Here is a 15,682-nt window from a genome sequence, read left to right on the forward strand (position 1 = left end):
TACCGATCCCTTTTTGGGGGGAAAATTTTAAGAGCTCCGATTTTAAAAGGGAAAATTTAATTTTAAAGGGAAGTGGGAAAGGGTTGATCCCAAAATTTTTTAAATTTTGTTCCTCATTTTGTTTCAAATTATGAAATTTTTTTTATTAATCATCCCAAAAGGTTTAACGATAATTTACCGCGATAGTTTTAATTATCCTTTTCTGCATTTGTAATTTTTTTTGTAATAATAATAAAACAAATGATAATAATAATAATAATAATAATAATAATAATAATATTTATAATAATAATAAAAACATATATTATCATGATGCTAAGAAATGATATAATAGTACAATGTAATACCTACCTTGGCATGGTAGCTCATTGCTGTATAGAAAATAATTCCTCCAACAAAGCAGAGGTTGATAAGCATCCAGCTGTCGAGCCAGATCAAAGTAGCGGCTGGTTGGATCTTATTATAAATCCCCGCCCAGTGCATTATAATTGTTGTCATGGAAGCCCCGGAAAGTGCAACCCTTGGTGTGAAATTATCACCGAAACTAAAGGACGTCATAGCAATCAAAACTAGTACCATAGGAGTACATATAGTCTGACTTTCTGAATGTGTATACCTCTTTATTTGTATTCCCGTGTTCAAGGCAGAAAAATTGCCCACTGGAATGGAAGTTTCTTTAATTTAGAGCCAAACTTGTTTCACAAAAACACAAATACACACCTTATATTTTGAATATTCAAACGTAATATATTCTGTTATTTAAACATGATATTGTCAATATTCCTATCGTTCATCAGCTTTTTTACAAGAGCAACTTTCATTCAGGAACACATACGTACATTTAAAGAAATGCAAAAAGAAACATACATGTATTGTATTAAACAATGGAAATCTGTTATAACCATTATACAAAAAACTTCATATGTTTGGTTTTAAAATGATATAGCGCACTATTTTAAGAATGCAAGAAAGAATTATTCAATGTGATGGTACCTGAATTTACCCCCGGAGATACAAATGTTCTGTTTCTCCATGCGGGGTACTCTTTTATAGTCTTACCATGCACCACCACAGGATGATCTATTGTCCAGAAAAGTTGAACCTCCTCTTCAGTATACGTATCTAAAATTAAATCCGATTGATATTTTCATATTCAAAGTTGAACACAAAAAGAAAGTTTCTTTGAAATATTTATGTAAAGCGCGTATTAGGCCCGGGTGTTTTAAAAAAGTGTTGACCCCGGGCAAAAATTTTGGTTTTTGACAGTTTTTTCAGATGGGTATTATATGTTAAAATTTTAAAAAAAAATATTTGTTAAATTTTATTTCAAAATACTCATAAGAAAATTTTTTTTATATTATATAGGAATTTTAAACTTCCCAAAAGGTTGTAACCCTCGTTTAAACCCACCGGTTTAACCCTTACTCAAATTGGGAAAAAATTTTTGCGCATTACACTAATTTTTTATATGAAAAAATATTGGGAAAATATTTTTTGCTTTCCAGAAAGTCAAAAATCGGGTTTTTTAATTTGTTTCCGTTTTTTCCCCTTTCCTTGTTGTTGAAGAAAAAAATAATAAAATATTTTCAATAATTTTCACAAACTTTACTTTTTAGGTTTTATAAAAACACTTAATCAAATGATTTATAATAAACAATTGCAATTTCTTATAAAAAAGATGCTGAACTTCAAAGAAAAGTATAGTGTCTTACATATTAGGACAATCAATTTTATTGAACAAAAATTGCAAATAAATAAAAAAAAATTTAAAACCCAAAAAAAAATTAAAAGCTTTGGGGTAAAATTTACACGTTTGGGAGAAAAAATATGGATTAAAACCGGGAAAACCCATTTTACAAAACAGTTTTTTTGTTTTGGATCCTGTTTAAAAAATTAAACCCCTCTTTTTTACAAATTTTTCACATACCAAGGGGTCCAAAATTAAAAACCCAAAATTTCTTTTGGGTAAATTTTATTTAAATTTTTTCTCAAAAATTCGGGCCTATCGATTTCAAACTGAAAAAATTTAAAAAATGTTTAAAAAGTTTTCAGAGACTTTTTTGATTTACTTTTTATTTCCCTTTACAAAAATTTTTCACAAAAATCTTCTTTTTTTCAAAATTTTAATTGTCTTTTTTTCTTTTTCCCTTTAAAAACAGAAAAACAGTTTTAAAGAAGCTTTTGAATGTGAGTCAAGAAACTAACAGCTTCCTTAATAATCGAGTTTAAATTAATTTTGTATAAACTAACGAACTTTAAAATAAGCACACTTGCTGGAAGAAAAAGCCTTCTGAAAGTTTTTAAACAAAAAAAAAATTCAAAATGTTTTTATCATTCATTATAACTTATCATCAAACATACCTTCCACTGAACGTGATGTTACCATATCTTCCTATATATATCAACTCATTTTTGCCAATCACGCCAGTAAAATAACTTTGACGGTTCTGAGTGAAGAATATATCAGGGACCCAAACCTTTGATATAAATGAACCGCTTACTTTTAGATTGGAGTATGACGCATTGTTGGAGTAGTCCAAGCGGCTGTCTGTCCAGTACATCCTCACGTACATCAAGCAAGAAAAATTCCTGTTGAATAATGTTTCAAAAGCTTTCCATTATTAAAAAAGAATATGGTTTATTTAATATCAAAACATTGCTGTTTGTTATACTTTATAAAAAAATGTACATTATCAAATTTGTCTCATACAATAAATCCCGTTTTGTTTATGGCATTAATAATAGATAAAATATGGTACTTTTATTTTGGCATGAATATCTTTTTTATCGTTTCTTGGCATTATGTTTTCTTTGCATTTAACCTCGCCTTATCAAAAGAATATGCTGATATGAAAAGTGAATATCATCTACAGTAAAACATTTACCTTTTAATATCAAATTAACAGTCCCAAAATGCCTTTTACACGTTTTTAATATTTATACCCATTTTTACGTATGCAAAGGGTTTCGAGCATAAATATTTAAAATTTAAAAAACCCCCCAAAAAAATTTAAAAAAGCTTTTTTCCCCGAGTTTAAAATTTTTGACAAACCCTAAACGAAAAAAAAAACTAAAAAAAGGAGATTGGAATTTAAAACATTTGGAAGGGCAAAAATAAAAACTATAAAAAAAATACACATGTTTAATTAACGTTTAAAAATTTTAAATAAAGCTAAAAAAAAACCAAAAAAATGGGTATGGTTTTTAAAAAAACCCTTTTTATTTCGGGTTTCAAAACTTATTTTGGTTTGATTCATTTTCAGGGGTGTAGCCAAACTTTTTTCAAAATTGTAGGCCCCATAAAGCTTTATAGAAACCCCAAAAGAAAAATAGTTTTTTAAAAGAGCAAAATGCGCGTTCCAAAGTATTTCCAAGGAAAAGTATCAAAACAACAATCTAAACTACGATTTTGATTAGATGTAAACTTTATTGAGGGTGGTTAAACATGCATAAGCTTAACACACACTTGATTTGACCATACGGCTTGAACCCAATACCATCCCAACCCCGCCTGTTTTTATTGTATATTTGGAACTTTTGAAAATTTCAATTTATTGACCAAGTTGTAGGCCCGGGCATAGATGACCTAATAGTAGCTATGCCAATAAAATGCTTCAAACTTCTTACCATATTCTTCTCATTCTCAGAAATAATATCATGGATCGTCAGCTGAATTTTCACTTTAGTGGTTGCTCCTTCTATTGAAGTAAAATGTTGAATAGTGATAATAATAAACGTACAAGACAGACATTGAGATGGTAGCTCATTTAATACTTTATCATATACAAATATAGAGTTTGCTAAATATGTTTTAAATTTTCATAACCCTTTTAATTAAAAGGGAATTTTATATCTTAACAAAAAAATATTTACATATCAAAATTTTTTATTTTAACTTCAAAATTTTAAAAATAAATTTTAAAAATGTGTACATTTATGGCCGGTTGCTTGCCAAAAATATTGCTTTTTTTAAAACTTGTATTTTAAAAAATTTTGAGAGAAAAAAGTGTAATTTAAAAAGCGAAAAAAATTTGGGAAATAAGTTTTTGTTCCCCCAAAGGCCCCCGTTGTTTTAAAAAGTGTTTTCATCCCTTTTTTTGGGTTGGGTTTTGTCAAATTTCATATTATCCTCCCTTTTTATTTTTTAAAATAACTTAACGTAACTTTCAAATAAAATTTTCTTTTATTTACATTAAAAATTTGCCGTCAACAATAATAATGCTTTGGTAAAGTATGAAATTAGAAAATAATAGCAGAATTGCAGAGGTTTTATTCAAGCAATGTACAATGACGTTCAATATCATGTATTAGTTCAGGTCAAATTTAGGCGTCCGGTTAGCTCAATTAAGTTGAACTGTTTATCGGGCGACTCAGGTTCGATTCCCGGACAGCGCAGATCACTTTCGTTGTGATTGATCAATAAATCATGTCTACGATCAATCGCACTGTACCTCTGACCTCTGCTCTTGCAAGTACAGCAGTAATCAGTTCCTTGCGAAAGTAAAGGCAATAGGAACTTGAGAAAACCTTGACTGCCCGTCCAGGAACGATGCGGTGGCTGAATTATGCTCTGTTAAATTCAATAAGGCATACTGCCGTGATCCGGACTATATACTACCACCGCCAGGATCAATTCCTTATAATATTCCTTACAAGGATTCCCGTCAAGCTTCATTAAAATTTCATGAGAGGTTTAAAATAAAACAGACAAACAGACGGTAAGACAGCGTCAAACCACGCATACACTTGTTGTTGAACTAGGGTATAAAAGCCTGTCAAAATAAATACGGACAAAATTTGACTAAAGTAATAGTAATCATTATATAATTTAAAACATCAGCAAATTCTTTGGTGGGGAAAATATAATGATAAATCATAATCACTGAATGTAGTAGTATATTTACTGTCTGACTTGGATTTATAAATAGAGCAGACTCATATTCAATGACAATATATCGTAGGCTGTTAACTTTAAGTGCTCATGGAATTCAATTGCTTCTTTTGTTTTTCTCGATTCAAATATCATTACTTATTATAGATAATTAGATAATAGTTACACCCCAGTGATTACATATACTAGTATAATAATGGAATTATGTAAGGTTGTGCTCCGTTTGTGTAGCCGTTTAATGCCTGATGTTATTTTTGCTTTCGCGCATCTTTTTCACGTTCTTCTATCCAAACAGTCAAATGTTGATGCGTTCTTCATTTCACATAACACATTAACAAACATAAAGGAAACAACAACATCGATTAATGACTTGTCTAGTGAGTCGTTCAATATGATGTAATATTCACCGTGTCAATATGAACTGCTTGTGAATATCACATCCTCAAATATAATCTAAAGATAACATTGGAATGCATTTTTACAACTGGTTAATACGTAACTCTTTGTAAATATCAGAGTATATTCACTAATTGTATTTTCGGCGGAAGTCGTATGTTTTTGGGGAAAAGCTTAATATGTATAAACATTTCATTGGTCATTTTAAAATTACAATCTGAAATCTCGGAATCTGATTGGCCATTGTAAAATTGTTAAAGTAACATTAAGGAGTTGTTTTCTGACATCTACTTTCAAATTGATCTAAAGAAGTTCTAGAAATTATCTGCGATGTATAGTTCTTTAACTATATATCAAGATAAATTTAACATACAAAAGTTTTGTTAAAAAAATACCTTCCCCTCCCACGTTATGAGTTCCATTTTACTATGCACCCTCTTGCAGATTATTTTTCGCTGCTTTCATAGTTATCATTGCTATATTAACAAAACGCAAACAGAACGTTTCGTCCCCAATCCAAATAGGTCCAAGTGCAAACTTGTTTTAGTTCGGCCGAGAATCTTTTAAAAAGACACTTCTTGTTTGTTTTTTTTTAATTTTATGTTTAAAGTATATTAACCGTTTTTGATATACTGGAAATCAGCCATAGGATGCGATGATATGAGTTGACGTAAGGTATTAATTTTGACGAAAATTTGCCAAAATACAATACATGAACAAATTAAAGTTGTCGTTTATATTTAAAAGATAAGCGTTTCCGTGCGTTCTTTGTTTATATATAATTATTATACAGCTCATTTTTAGAAAATAATGAAAAAATATATAAATTTGCGCCATGTTCTGAAGCAGAATTATTTATCCCATAATAAAGCTATTTGTGAATTATAATTATAATGAAACAGATAAGTACATTTTAGCTGGAGAATATGGTGTGGAAGTAATAATTGCCGAGGCGACATTAACTTTAACCAGTACATACTACATCATATTCAATTATCAAAAGCAAAGAAAGTAAATATTTGTATAATATTCAATGGCTTGTCAGTAATCAAATTATTTATCAATATTTATCGTCAAAATCAAAGTAGATAAATTTCCTGTTCATTCGCCGATATCAAATTTGGTAAATGCACACTTCCGAAATTATATTTATATGTATAGACATTAGGATTTAAAGTTTACTTAAACGAATGGCAAGTGAATGCGAATAAATGTTAGTACATACACTTGCAATACTTTGTAAGTATTTTTTTAAAACAAAATCATATTATAACTGTAACACAAATACATTATTTCATTTGAAAATGAATGTTGTAAAATACCATTTTCGATATAAAACTAATCGTATTAATGTTAAAAACAATTACATGTATACCGAGTTTTAGTGTGCAAAGTTGTAATTAGGTTTATTTCTCCTAATTAAGAGTTAAATTTCAATATTAAGATTTTACATTAGACGGTTCTGTACCAAAACATATTTTGAAGACATTGTCAGTTAATAAGAGATTTTCGACATTGCGACCTCATACACGCATCGAGGACATATTGTAAGGAAAATGACCGGACCACATTCACGTTATCACAGTATTCCCCTTCCCTTCCGAGAAAGGGATAAAGACCTATGTGCCCCTTAATTATAAGGCAGACTGACTTCATGTGCCACTAGTTTGTTGTTTGTGTACCAAGTGCAAAACTTGACCTCTATTCACTGTTAAGAAAGGTCCATTACTTTATTCGTATAACATTTTCTTATATAAGAATATTTCATTTACAAACAAAACATGGTTCTAATGATAATAAAAATAACCAATGCAACTTGAATCGTTTTACCTTCTGTAATGTACTCTGGTGGAATACTTGGGTCGTAACGACTATGATTGAGTAGTGCTTCTAATAGATCATGTCTTAAAAAGATCATATAAACAAATTTTAAATTAGTAGGGTTTATCACGTGTCATACTCTTTTTTTAAATATGATAAAATAAATAAATATGGAGTCAAAAAAATAATGACTTCGTTTTAAAAAAACGTTCGTAACTTTTCATTAATATTAAGTGAACATGAGTTATACAAACTCTATAAAATTGTATAATGTAACCAGCAGGCATTTTCCCACCATAGCTCAACACATGTCAGCTAAAATTTTGTATAATTAGAAAAAGAAAAGCATAAAATGTAAATTTACAAACAACACAACTTTTTTATTTAAATGTTAAGATGATAGTGTAAACAATTATTTATGGTAAAACATTATTTTTCTTATGGTATTTCAATTATGATTTCAGTTCAAATTATTTTTTCATATAAATCAATGAAATCAAATATAAAAACTCACTTGGATATGTTGCTTTGAATGTAGTAACAGTCTACCATATTTGTTAAACACATCATTGATACAGTAATAAAGATAAAATTGACAACTGTGTTGACCGCCATTGAACGTTGCCTCAAGCCGACGTTGTTTGTACAATTTCTCATAACTTCAACATCCATAACATTGCAGTTCACATAAAGTTGTTAATTAATGGTTTTACTTCACTTATTTTATTGCTTTCCCAATAAATATTTCACTCCTTTTTTCTATTTAACCCCCCAAAAAAATGTTTCCCCTTAAATTGTTTCTCTCATTTTCCCTACTTAATCCCCAAACTAAAAATAAAAACGAACAAAAAGCAAACAAGATCTCGAGCTCGTTGTCGATTTAAACATTTATTTATCTCTCTTACTTTGCTAACTTAGCTTAATGCGTTTCAAATAATGAGTTATTTTTTAACATAAAACAGTCACAGGAAAACGAAACTAGGTTTTCCATTTCCACTAGAAATCCATTGCTTAAGATATTTAATTTATGAACTATACAATTACTATCATAAGCATTGTGAATACCACTTAAAACAGGAAATACTTAATAAACATTTGCTATAGCTTGATCATAAAAATTCATTAACATTGTTATACAAAAATAGACATCAGTCATTTAGCTTTCTAGATATTGCATGATGTAAAATCTAGACGTAATCATGAGTTATTCCGATTGCATAAATTGCATTACAGAGAATAACTTACATATATCGAGCAGAGGTTTAACAGCCCGATTTTAATATGAAAATACAAAAGAAAATATGATTAAGTAAAACACAGAGACGAATAAAGAATAAATATTTGCTGTGACTATTGGCTATTAAACAACGGTTTGGAGTTTTGAGGCATATAGTGTTGACTTTCATCCCAGCAAAATATTTGTAAGATAGCTTATCTACACCGCTCAGGTCGATTTTACAGCGGCAATTTAATCCGCTGCCGATTTTTTATATGTGGCTGTTATTTTCTACATCCTACTGTCGCTAAGGTAATAAGGAAAATAAAAAAAGATAAAAAGCCGTATCATTTTTAACTATCGTGTATGTATTCATTATCCATATATTTATATAAATATATCAATTATTTACATATAAGAAAAGGTTTTTTTTTATATTTTTTCAAAGGTGTTAGATAAACCCATTTTCATCACCATCTATTGAAGGAAAGTTTCAATATCTAAAGTGTTATCATTCTTGCTCTGTTTGTGAGAGTTGTGTGCTGAATTGAAGTGTGATAGTAGCCTTAATGTCTTTGTGCTGGAAATCTATTTAGCAGCAACCCCTTCTTCACAAATAGTTGAACAAAAACAATTTAATCCAATTGAATTCAAGATGGCTGCCACACTAAGAATAAAGAAGTCATAAAATAGGCCAGTCAGTCTTGTTCTGCTATTTGAAAATATTTTATAGTCCTGGAAAATTTAAAATCCCTTGAACAAGTCAATCAATCACCTTCAGTACATGAAACATATGACTTGAAGTATTTTACTGCTTAGCGACACAAATGTCTATAATTACTACTATCTGTAAGTTGTTATGTCAAATACACATGTTTCCATAAATAACATAATAATAATAATAATAATAATAAAAATAATAATAATAATAATAATAATAATAACATATGTAAACGGTATGGTGCTAGGCGACATAAAAATTGAAGAGTGATTTGCAAAATAACAAGTTTTCTAATTATAGGGCCCTGACGGGATCCGAACTGAAATTACTTAGTTCCGGGCGGGATCAGAGCTGACAATTCCTAGTCCCTGTCAGAATTCGAACCTCCAATGATGAAAAGCAATTGATTGAAATTCGGCCATGCATCCTCGACACCCGACCCCTTTTTAAAAAATTCTTAAATACAGATATTCTGCTTGATACACATATAATTTAATAACTATGATAAATATAAAGTGATACACTTGTGTAATATTTTCCCGAAGGACGATATCAGCTGTGTTCGTCAGTCCTCATTCTAGACAATGGCTCTAAACATTGTAAATCCCTTGTTTGTCAAAGAAATAATCACTTATAAATTCAGGCAAATTCCATAGCAACCGATAGGTGTATTTGGCATCTGTGCCTACAAGGTACCTAAATAATACAAATTAAAAGCATAAATTAACTTTACGTACAGCATATTCCCATCTCATCTATTGGTAAAATTGAACATATATGCTGTTTGATACATTTAAAAAATGAGCACATTTGCGGGCAGATTTTTCAAATTTCAAAATTTACCAGTTCACGCCAAGTGTTGAATCTTGCTTAAGCCAGGGCTAGGTGGAGATTGGGCGTGAACAGAAGCTTGCAATTGACAGTACCGTACCATCGTCGAATACCCACGGCCGAACCATTAACATTCATGTTATGTGACATGTTTGTCAATCATGGGTATCCGACGATGGTACCGTATACCAACAAGCTGTACCAAACCGCGCCTGCATCAACTGTTATAATTCCGTGTTGGGATTTCTCCAGGGATTCTGTTTTCTTTATTTATCTTATATGTGATTAATCGATTCATGGTGAACCTCAAGTTTTACTTAAATTTGTGCTCATCGATTTTTAACTTCATGTTCAAGTGATTTGTATTAGAAACCATGTTAGTTCTAGATTGATTCCTTAGATGTATACATACTCATTTGCTTTGAAATTTTAAGGAGATTCTACAGACGTTCTGTTAATTACATTTAAGCGGAACAGAAACATATTGAATATAGTAAAACGTAATTTCTTTTTTTTTTTGTATTCTTTTTTTATGTAAAGCGAGGAAACTGAAAATGTTGCAGGCTCGGTTTGATGTAGCGTGGTCGTAGAAGGTAATGGAAATAGCAAGTTACCGTCCGCGCCGCCTAACAAATACAATAAACTAACAATATACAAAGTAAATGTCAAAATATAACACCTGTCATTGTAGATGCGTTTAGCCATTTTTTGTTATCTTTGTAGTCAATGCAATAGTATTCAGATTTTGCTAAAAAAAAAGTTAATAAAATATTTCAATGTTTGATATCACCTTTTTCTTGGAAACTTTGCTGTTATCGCATGGATGTATGCATCAACAACAAGATTATATTGTGTCGATCCGGTTTCCTCCAGAATCTTGTAAGGTGCTACCACTGCAAAAAAGTGAATGGTGTTTTCCGCCTACATAAAATGTACTATTGAACATAAATGGGGAAAAAGGAAGGAAAATGATGGTTGAAGACACTGAAGGGTTTAAAACTGTTTTGAAACCAGGCTGTCATGATGACCTCCTGCTTGGTGAGTATTATTAAATGAAATGTTAAAATATTATCAATGCTTAGAACACAGTTAATTTATTCAGGTAGGTCGGCAACTACTTTCTATTTCATACTCTTTTATGTCTCAATAATGATAACATACACTTATTCATCATCTTTCTTAAATCAAAAAAGCAAACCTCTAGATTTTTTCTATTTTTATCAAAATTTTGAAAATGCATTTTTAAGAAAACTATTGTAAAGTAACTAATACATTGTAAACAGAATTTTATGTATAATTGGTCAAAATATGCATTCTTAACTGCGCAAGTGACAAGTAGAAATATAATGACAGATATTAACTCACCTATACATAACCATCATGAAAATCATGACTTGAAGTTAAAGTTCTCTAAAAAATCTTAGTAAAGTTGTTTTTTTCTAAAATTTGATATTTTCTGAAAATATTTGGCTTATATGGTGGTATACAGTTTCAGTCATAATGTAAAAGCAAATGGATAGAGTACAAACCAAAGTGATGGTAGATGCAGAGATCCCCTACCTGTCTAATTCTAATTATCAGACAAGTGGTTAACAATGCCAATGACATTGCAGCATATTTTTTAGCGAAAGATCACATTTAAATTTGTGTTGTAAAAACTATTAATATTCCATTTACAGATGAAAGTTTTGAACTATCAATAGACTGTATATTTTCTGGGTTAATATTAAAGGTCAAAGTAAACAGAATGTGGCCGAACTTAAGGCCTAGAACACAGAACGTACTTTTGTCCGCAGCGTCATCGGGCAATTGCGATTTTATCTCGGCAGGTAAACTCGCTATTTTGTCTACACTCATCTGTTGGAGAGGTTTCCATATGGGAGTTTTGAAAGCTCCTGGCTCGATGATTTGTACTTTGGTACCAGTTCTATAGATCTCTCTTCTATCAAATAAAAATTGAGAAAAAAGTGCAAAATTCTCAATCATATTGAAAATGTAATTTTTTACATAGCTATGTTAAATGATTTAGATCTAATATCCTTTACGAACGGCAAACATGTTCAACCAGGTTAAACTTTATTTGTTGATATATTAAAATAAATAAAATTACAGTCGGATCCCGCTTATTCGAAATCTTTTTTTTTTCGAATACCCAGCATTACCCTTTGACATCGGCGTTCCCGATGTTTTCTCTGAAAAAATCAATACAAATACGAACGTGTAAATTAAATCAGGCAATATAAGAAGAAACCACACCTATAACATGGGACTAATGTCAAGCAATTTTTTTTCATTTTTCTTTCATAATTTTAACAATATTGATAAAATAAATTGAAGAAATTTCAATAAATTGGTAACACAATTTGAGAAGCAAATTCAAGTTTATAGAGATAGCGTAAAAAAGTCTAGATCTTATCTGAAGTAATAAAAAAGTAAGCTATTAAGATTTGTTGCCCCACTGAGGCCTGAAACCTCCAAAAAATGGAAAAACATAGATCAACTGGACCGCTTAAAATGACAAAATAACCATTAATTGAATTGAAAGCCATTTTTGTACTGGTTTAACCTGAGTTACGAGCATTTTTTTCTTAAAAAAAGATTTGCCAGCACTCCATAAAGTGGAAAACAAATTTTTGATTAAAATGTTTAGTTCAATGATGTTCAAATCCTCAGTACGTAGAACAGCATTCAGTTTGTTTATATTTGAAGATTTCCTTTACCTTAGAACATCGGAAAAAGCCTCCACACCATATTTGGAAATAGTATAAGAAGAATTTATGAAAGCAACTCTTCCTGCTATACTTGAAGTGTTCACAATTCTCCCCTGTTCTTGAAGAACTAACGGCAGGCACGCTTTTGTTACCATGATAACACCGTATAAATTAACAGCAAGTGTATTCTCGTATTCCTGTCTTGTATGAAGAATGGTTGGTCCTACTCCACCAAGTATACCAGCATTGTTCACTACTGCCCATAAACCTAAATATGTAAAGATTTCAAACATAAGTCATAAAGATGAATGGTTAAATGTTAAGGGCTTAGGAGCGTTAACGGTAGGTCAGCACTGTCTATGAAGAAACTGCATAATTTCTCTTGTTCCGTTTTGAGTGTTCTTTAAGGAATCAGTTTTTTTATATTTTAGGATCATCTATAATGTATTTGTTTGCAAACTACAATGAAAATTTAACATCTAAATACATACATGCACTTACCGATAATGCAATATGCTCTTGCTTCATGAATTTTGAAAACAAAGTAAAAAGTGCATTTATTTGCTAATCTGATGGGCTGTATTGTTTAAGTTGGTTGTTTCAAGTGATATTTGCAGAGCGAGTTGCAAAACAATTTCACGCAAACAATGTGATACAGCGAATCATTATTTTCCTTTTATTGTTACAATGCATGCAGAAAATCTGAATAATACCCAAGCAATTTGTTTGTTTCAATATTGATTGTATAAATATACCCGTTACGTCACGAGCCAATCCTTCCTTACAAGTTTTGAAATACGAGAGGTGATTTCTGCTGTAATTACTTCAGCGAAAATTACTTATTTAATCAGAAAACTGTATATGGAATAAAAATTGAGGATACACTAGCTGATACTATAATGAGGGTTCACATGAGGGACGAAAAATCGATAATTTGCAACAAAGACCACGCTACTTTCATAGAACGAACTTTTAGTCACTGTAACAAATAAAATATAATCATATGTTGGTGCGACGTCAGACAAAACAATTAAAATATGAGTATGATTGTGCAAAATATAATAAGAATGTTTGTTCATATAATTCCATATTTAACTGAGATGTGTCAAGACAAGGAAATAGAATCAAGTCCGTCAACTTGGCACTAAAAAGGTTTTTCTTTTTTAAGGAACTCCAAATAGGTGTTTTGACATTTGGTACTTGAAATATATTTTTGAGATTTTTAAATTTTAAGTTTTTATGCTTTCGGACCTCAACGAAACATGTAACGTAACGTAAACTTAGTAACACATATTGTAAATTAACGACTCTATAGAAGTACTTATATCTGAAACATATGGTATTTATATTTATGTACTTTTATGAAATTCATATTTTTGTCACAAAAATAATAACCTTTTCCATTTGGTAATCTCCGTTTAACTATTTCCATCGTCTTTTCAATACTTGCATCCTTTGTGACATCCATTTCTATCGCTTTCAATTTCGAAGAACTTGTTTCGTTGAATTTCTCAACTGCAGATTTTGTGAGGCAACAAGCAAACACATTAAATCCCATTTTGTCTAGTTTCTTTGCTAACTCCAAACCAAAACCCGAATCGCACCCGGTTACCAAAACAAACCGTTTATCGAAATTGTCAATTTTTAATTTTCTCACGAACCATTCTAAGATAAATGCGAACGATAGAGCAATGCAGATAATAATAAAACTATCCATACTTTTCAATTATTTTTATTCATTCGCGAAGTCGAATACTCACTAAATATATTAAGCCTACACAGCTATAGTTATGTTTGATAAGTTTGGGCTTTATGGTTGATACATTTGGGCGGATTATATCGACTCGTCCGAGCTTGAAAAATACTATATTTTACTGTTAAAACACATAAAACTTGACAGAATGATACGATACGCGTCAACGAAATTCTATACTGGCATATAAAACACTTTGAAATGGCTTGGTCAAAAGAACTACAGCATCAATTGTAATAAAAATATCGAAACAACTATTGTATTTTCATCCTTGAACTAAATGAACTACAATTATGTTGTCATGAACTATATTAATGATTTTGATTAGATGTATAAAATAACCTTATTTACATTTCCGAACGAGCGTCCTCCCTTCAGGGTATAAAGTTATATCAAAATACTTTTATAAATTGTATTAACAGCAAAATTATGTTGTTGTCACAATATCATTGTCGATTATCGTAAGATCTGTTAAATATAACGTGTCTGTAATTTAGTCCACACGAAAATTGCACTTAAACGGAATAAAGAGTTTCTTAACAATATATTTTTTCTGATATTTTAGTACTTATTATTATTATTATTATTATTATTATTATTATTATTATTATTATTATTATTATTATTATTTGATAAGCAATTAACAATTAGAAAAATTCAATAAATGAAAACATACGAGGTTTCCTTTTCAGAAAGATAATATAATTTTACAAAATTATAGTCACTTTTTGTCCCCAAATTAACAGGACAATTTCTCAATTGATGCTCACCAGGGCAATGACAAAATTGTAGCAGATTTACCATAACCCATTTAAATGATAAAATTGCTTGTATGATAGTGGGGATAGAAGTTCATAATGTTTACCTTTTACTGAAAAACACTAAGAAAACACAAATTATACTATTTAAAATGTTTCATACTTTCCGATCGATATGTTTTACAAAATCAAAATATCTTTTGAGACGTCCATTGTGATTGAAACTAATTTCGGAGAACTCGTCTCTTTTATTTCCAGGACTTCATATTTATCCTTACTCATAACTTCCAAATTTTAATTGTTTCACGAGATTTTCAGCGACTAAAACAAGAATTACAATAACAGTAAAAACAATAAAATGCCATATTTAGATATTTTACTATTATTTATATTATACTGTTGACATATACTCAAACGAATTTATATTAACACATTATAAACACTTAGACGTTTCAAACTGCATTTGAAAAGATAAATTTAAAAATGAAATTTAAGTTGCAATCAAATCATATACATAAGAGGCTGCTTAAAGATTACAAGAAGATAAAATGTTTAATTGCCGAATGAATTAACTCTGATCCGTG

General features: G+C 30.1%; 2 protein-coding genes across 2 annotated transcripts; both read right to left on the reverse strand.

Moving 5' to 3' along the window:
• Nucleotides 1-3,366: 3,366 nt before the first annotated feature.
• On the reverse strand, nucleotides 3,367-8,243 carry LOC132737642 (uncharacterized). The gene is made up of 3 exons (XM_060724976.1): nucleotides 7,623-8,243; nucleotides 7,118-7,191; nucleotides 3,367-3,698 (listed from the first exon to the last, which is right to left on the reverse strand). Exons 1-3 carry the CDS (start codon nucleotides 7,778-7,780, stop codon nucleotides 3,547-3,549), a joined length of 384 nt encoding a protein of 127 aa, XP_060580959.1. The 5' UTR covers nucleotides 7,781-8,243; the 3' UTR covers nucleotides 3,367-3,546.
• A 428-nt stretch (nucleotides 8,244-8,671) lies between these two features.
• LOC132737641 (17-beta-hydroxysteroid dehydrogenase type 6-like) lies at nucleotides 8,672-14,342 on the reverse strand. Its single transcript, XM_060724975.1, has 5 exons — nucleotides 13,983-14,342; nucleotides 12,597-12,855; nucleotides 11,661-11,818; nucleotides 10,667-10,769; nucleotides 8,672-9,741 (listed from the first exon to the last, which is right to left on the reverse strand). Exons 1-5 carry the CDS (start codon nucleotides 14,302-14,304, stop codon nucleotides 9,636-9,638), a joined length of 948 nt encoding a protein of 315 aa, XP_060580958.1. The 5' UTR covers nucleotides 14,305-14,342; the 3' UTR covers nucleotides 8,672-9,635.
• Between the last annotated feature and the right edge of the window lie 1,340 nt (nucleotides 14,343-15,682).

Source organism: Ruditapes philippinarum, unplaced genomic scaffold, assembly GCF_026571515.1.
Source record: "Ruditapes philippinarum isolate M1 unplaced genomic scaffold, ASM2657151v2 ctg15606_1_1_1_1, whole genome shotgun sequence".
Classification (NCBI taxonomy): Eukaryota; Metazoa; Mollusca; class Bivalvia; order Venerida; family Veneridae; genus Ruditapes; species Ruditapes philippinarum.

Coding starts and splice junctions, on each gene's coding strand:
- LOC132737642 (XM_060724976.1), bottom strand. CDS start 7,780: ATGGATGTTGAAGTTATGAGAAATTGTACAAACAACGTCGGCTTGAGG. Junction 7,192..7,622: donor ATTCAAAGCAACATATCCAA/GTGAGTTTTTAT, acceptor GATCTTTTTAAG/ACATGATCTATTAGAAGCAC. Junction 3,699..7,117: donor ACCAGAGTACATTACAGAAG/GTAAAACGATTC, acceptor TTACTTCAATAG/AAGGAGCAACCACTAAAGTG.
- LOC132737641 (XM_060724975.1), bottom strand. CDS start 14,304: ATGGATAGTTTTATTATTATCTGCATTGCTCTATCGTTCGCATTTATC. Junction 12,856..13,982: donor GAGATTACCAAATGGAAAAG/GTTATTATTTTT, acceptor TTACATATTTAG/GTTTATGGGCAGTAGTGAAC. Junction 9,742..10,666: donor GCAAAGTTTCCAAGAAAAAG/GTGATATCAAAC, acceptor TGTATTATTTAG/GTACCTTGTAGGCACAGATG.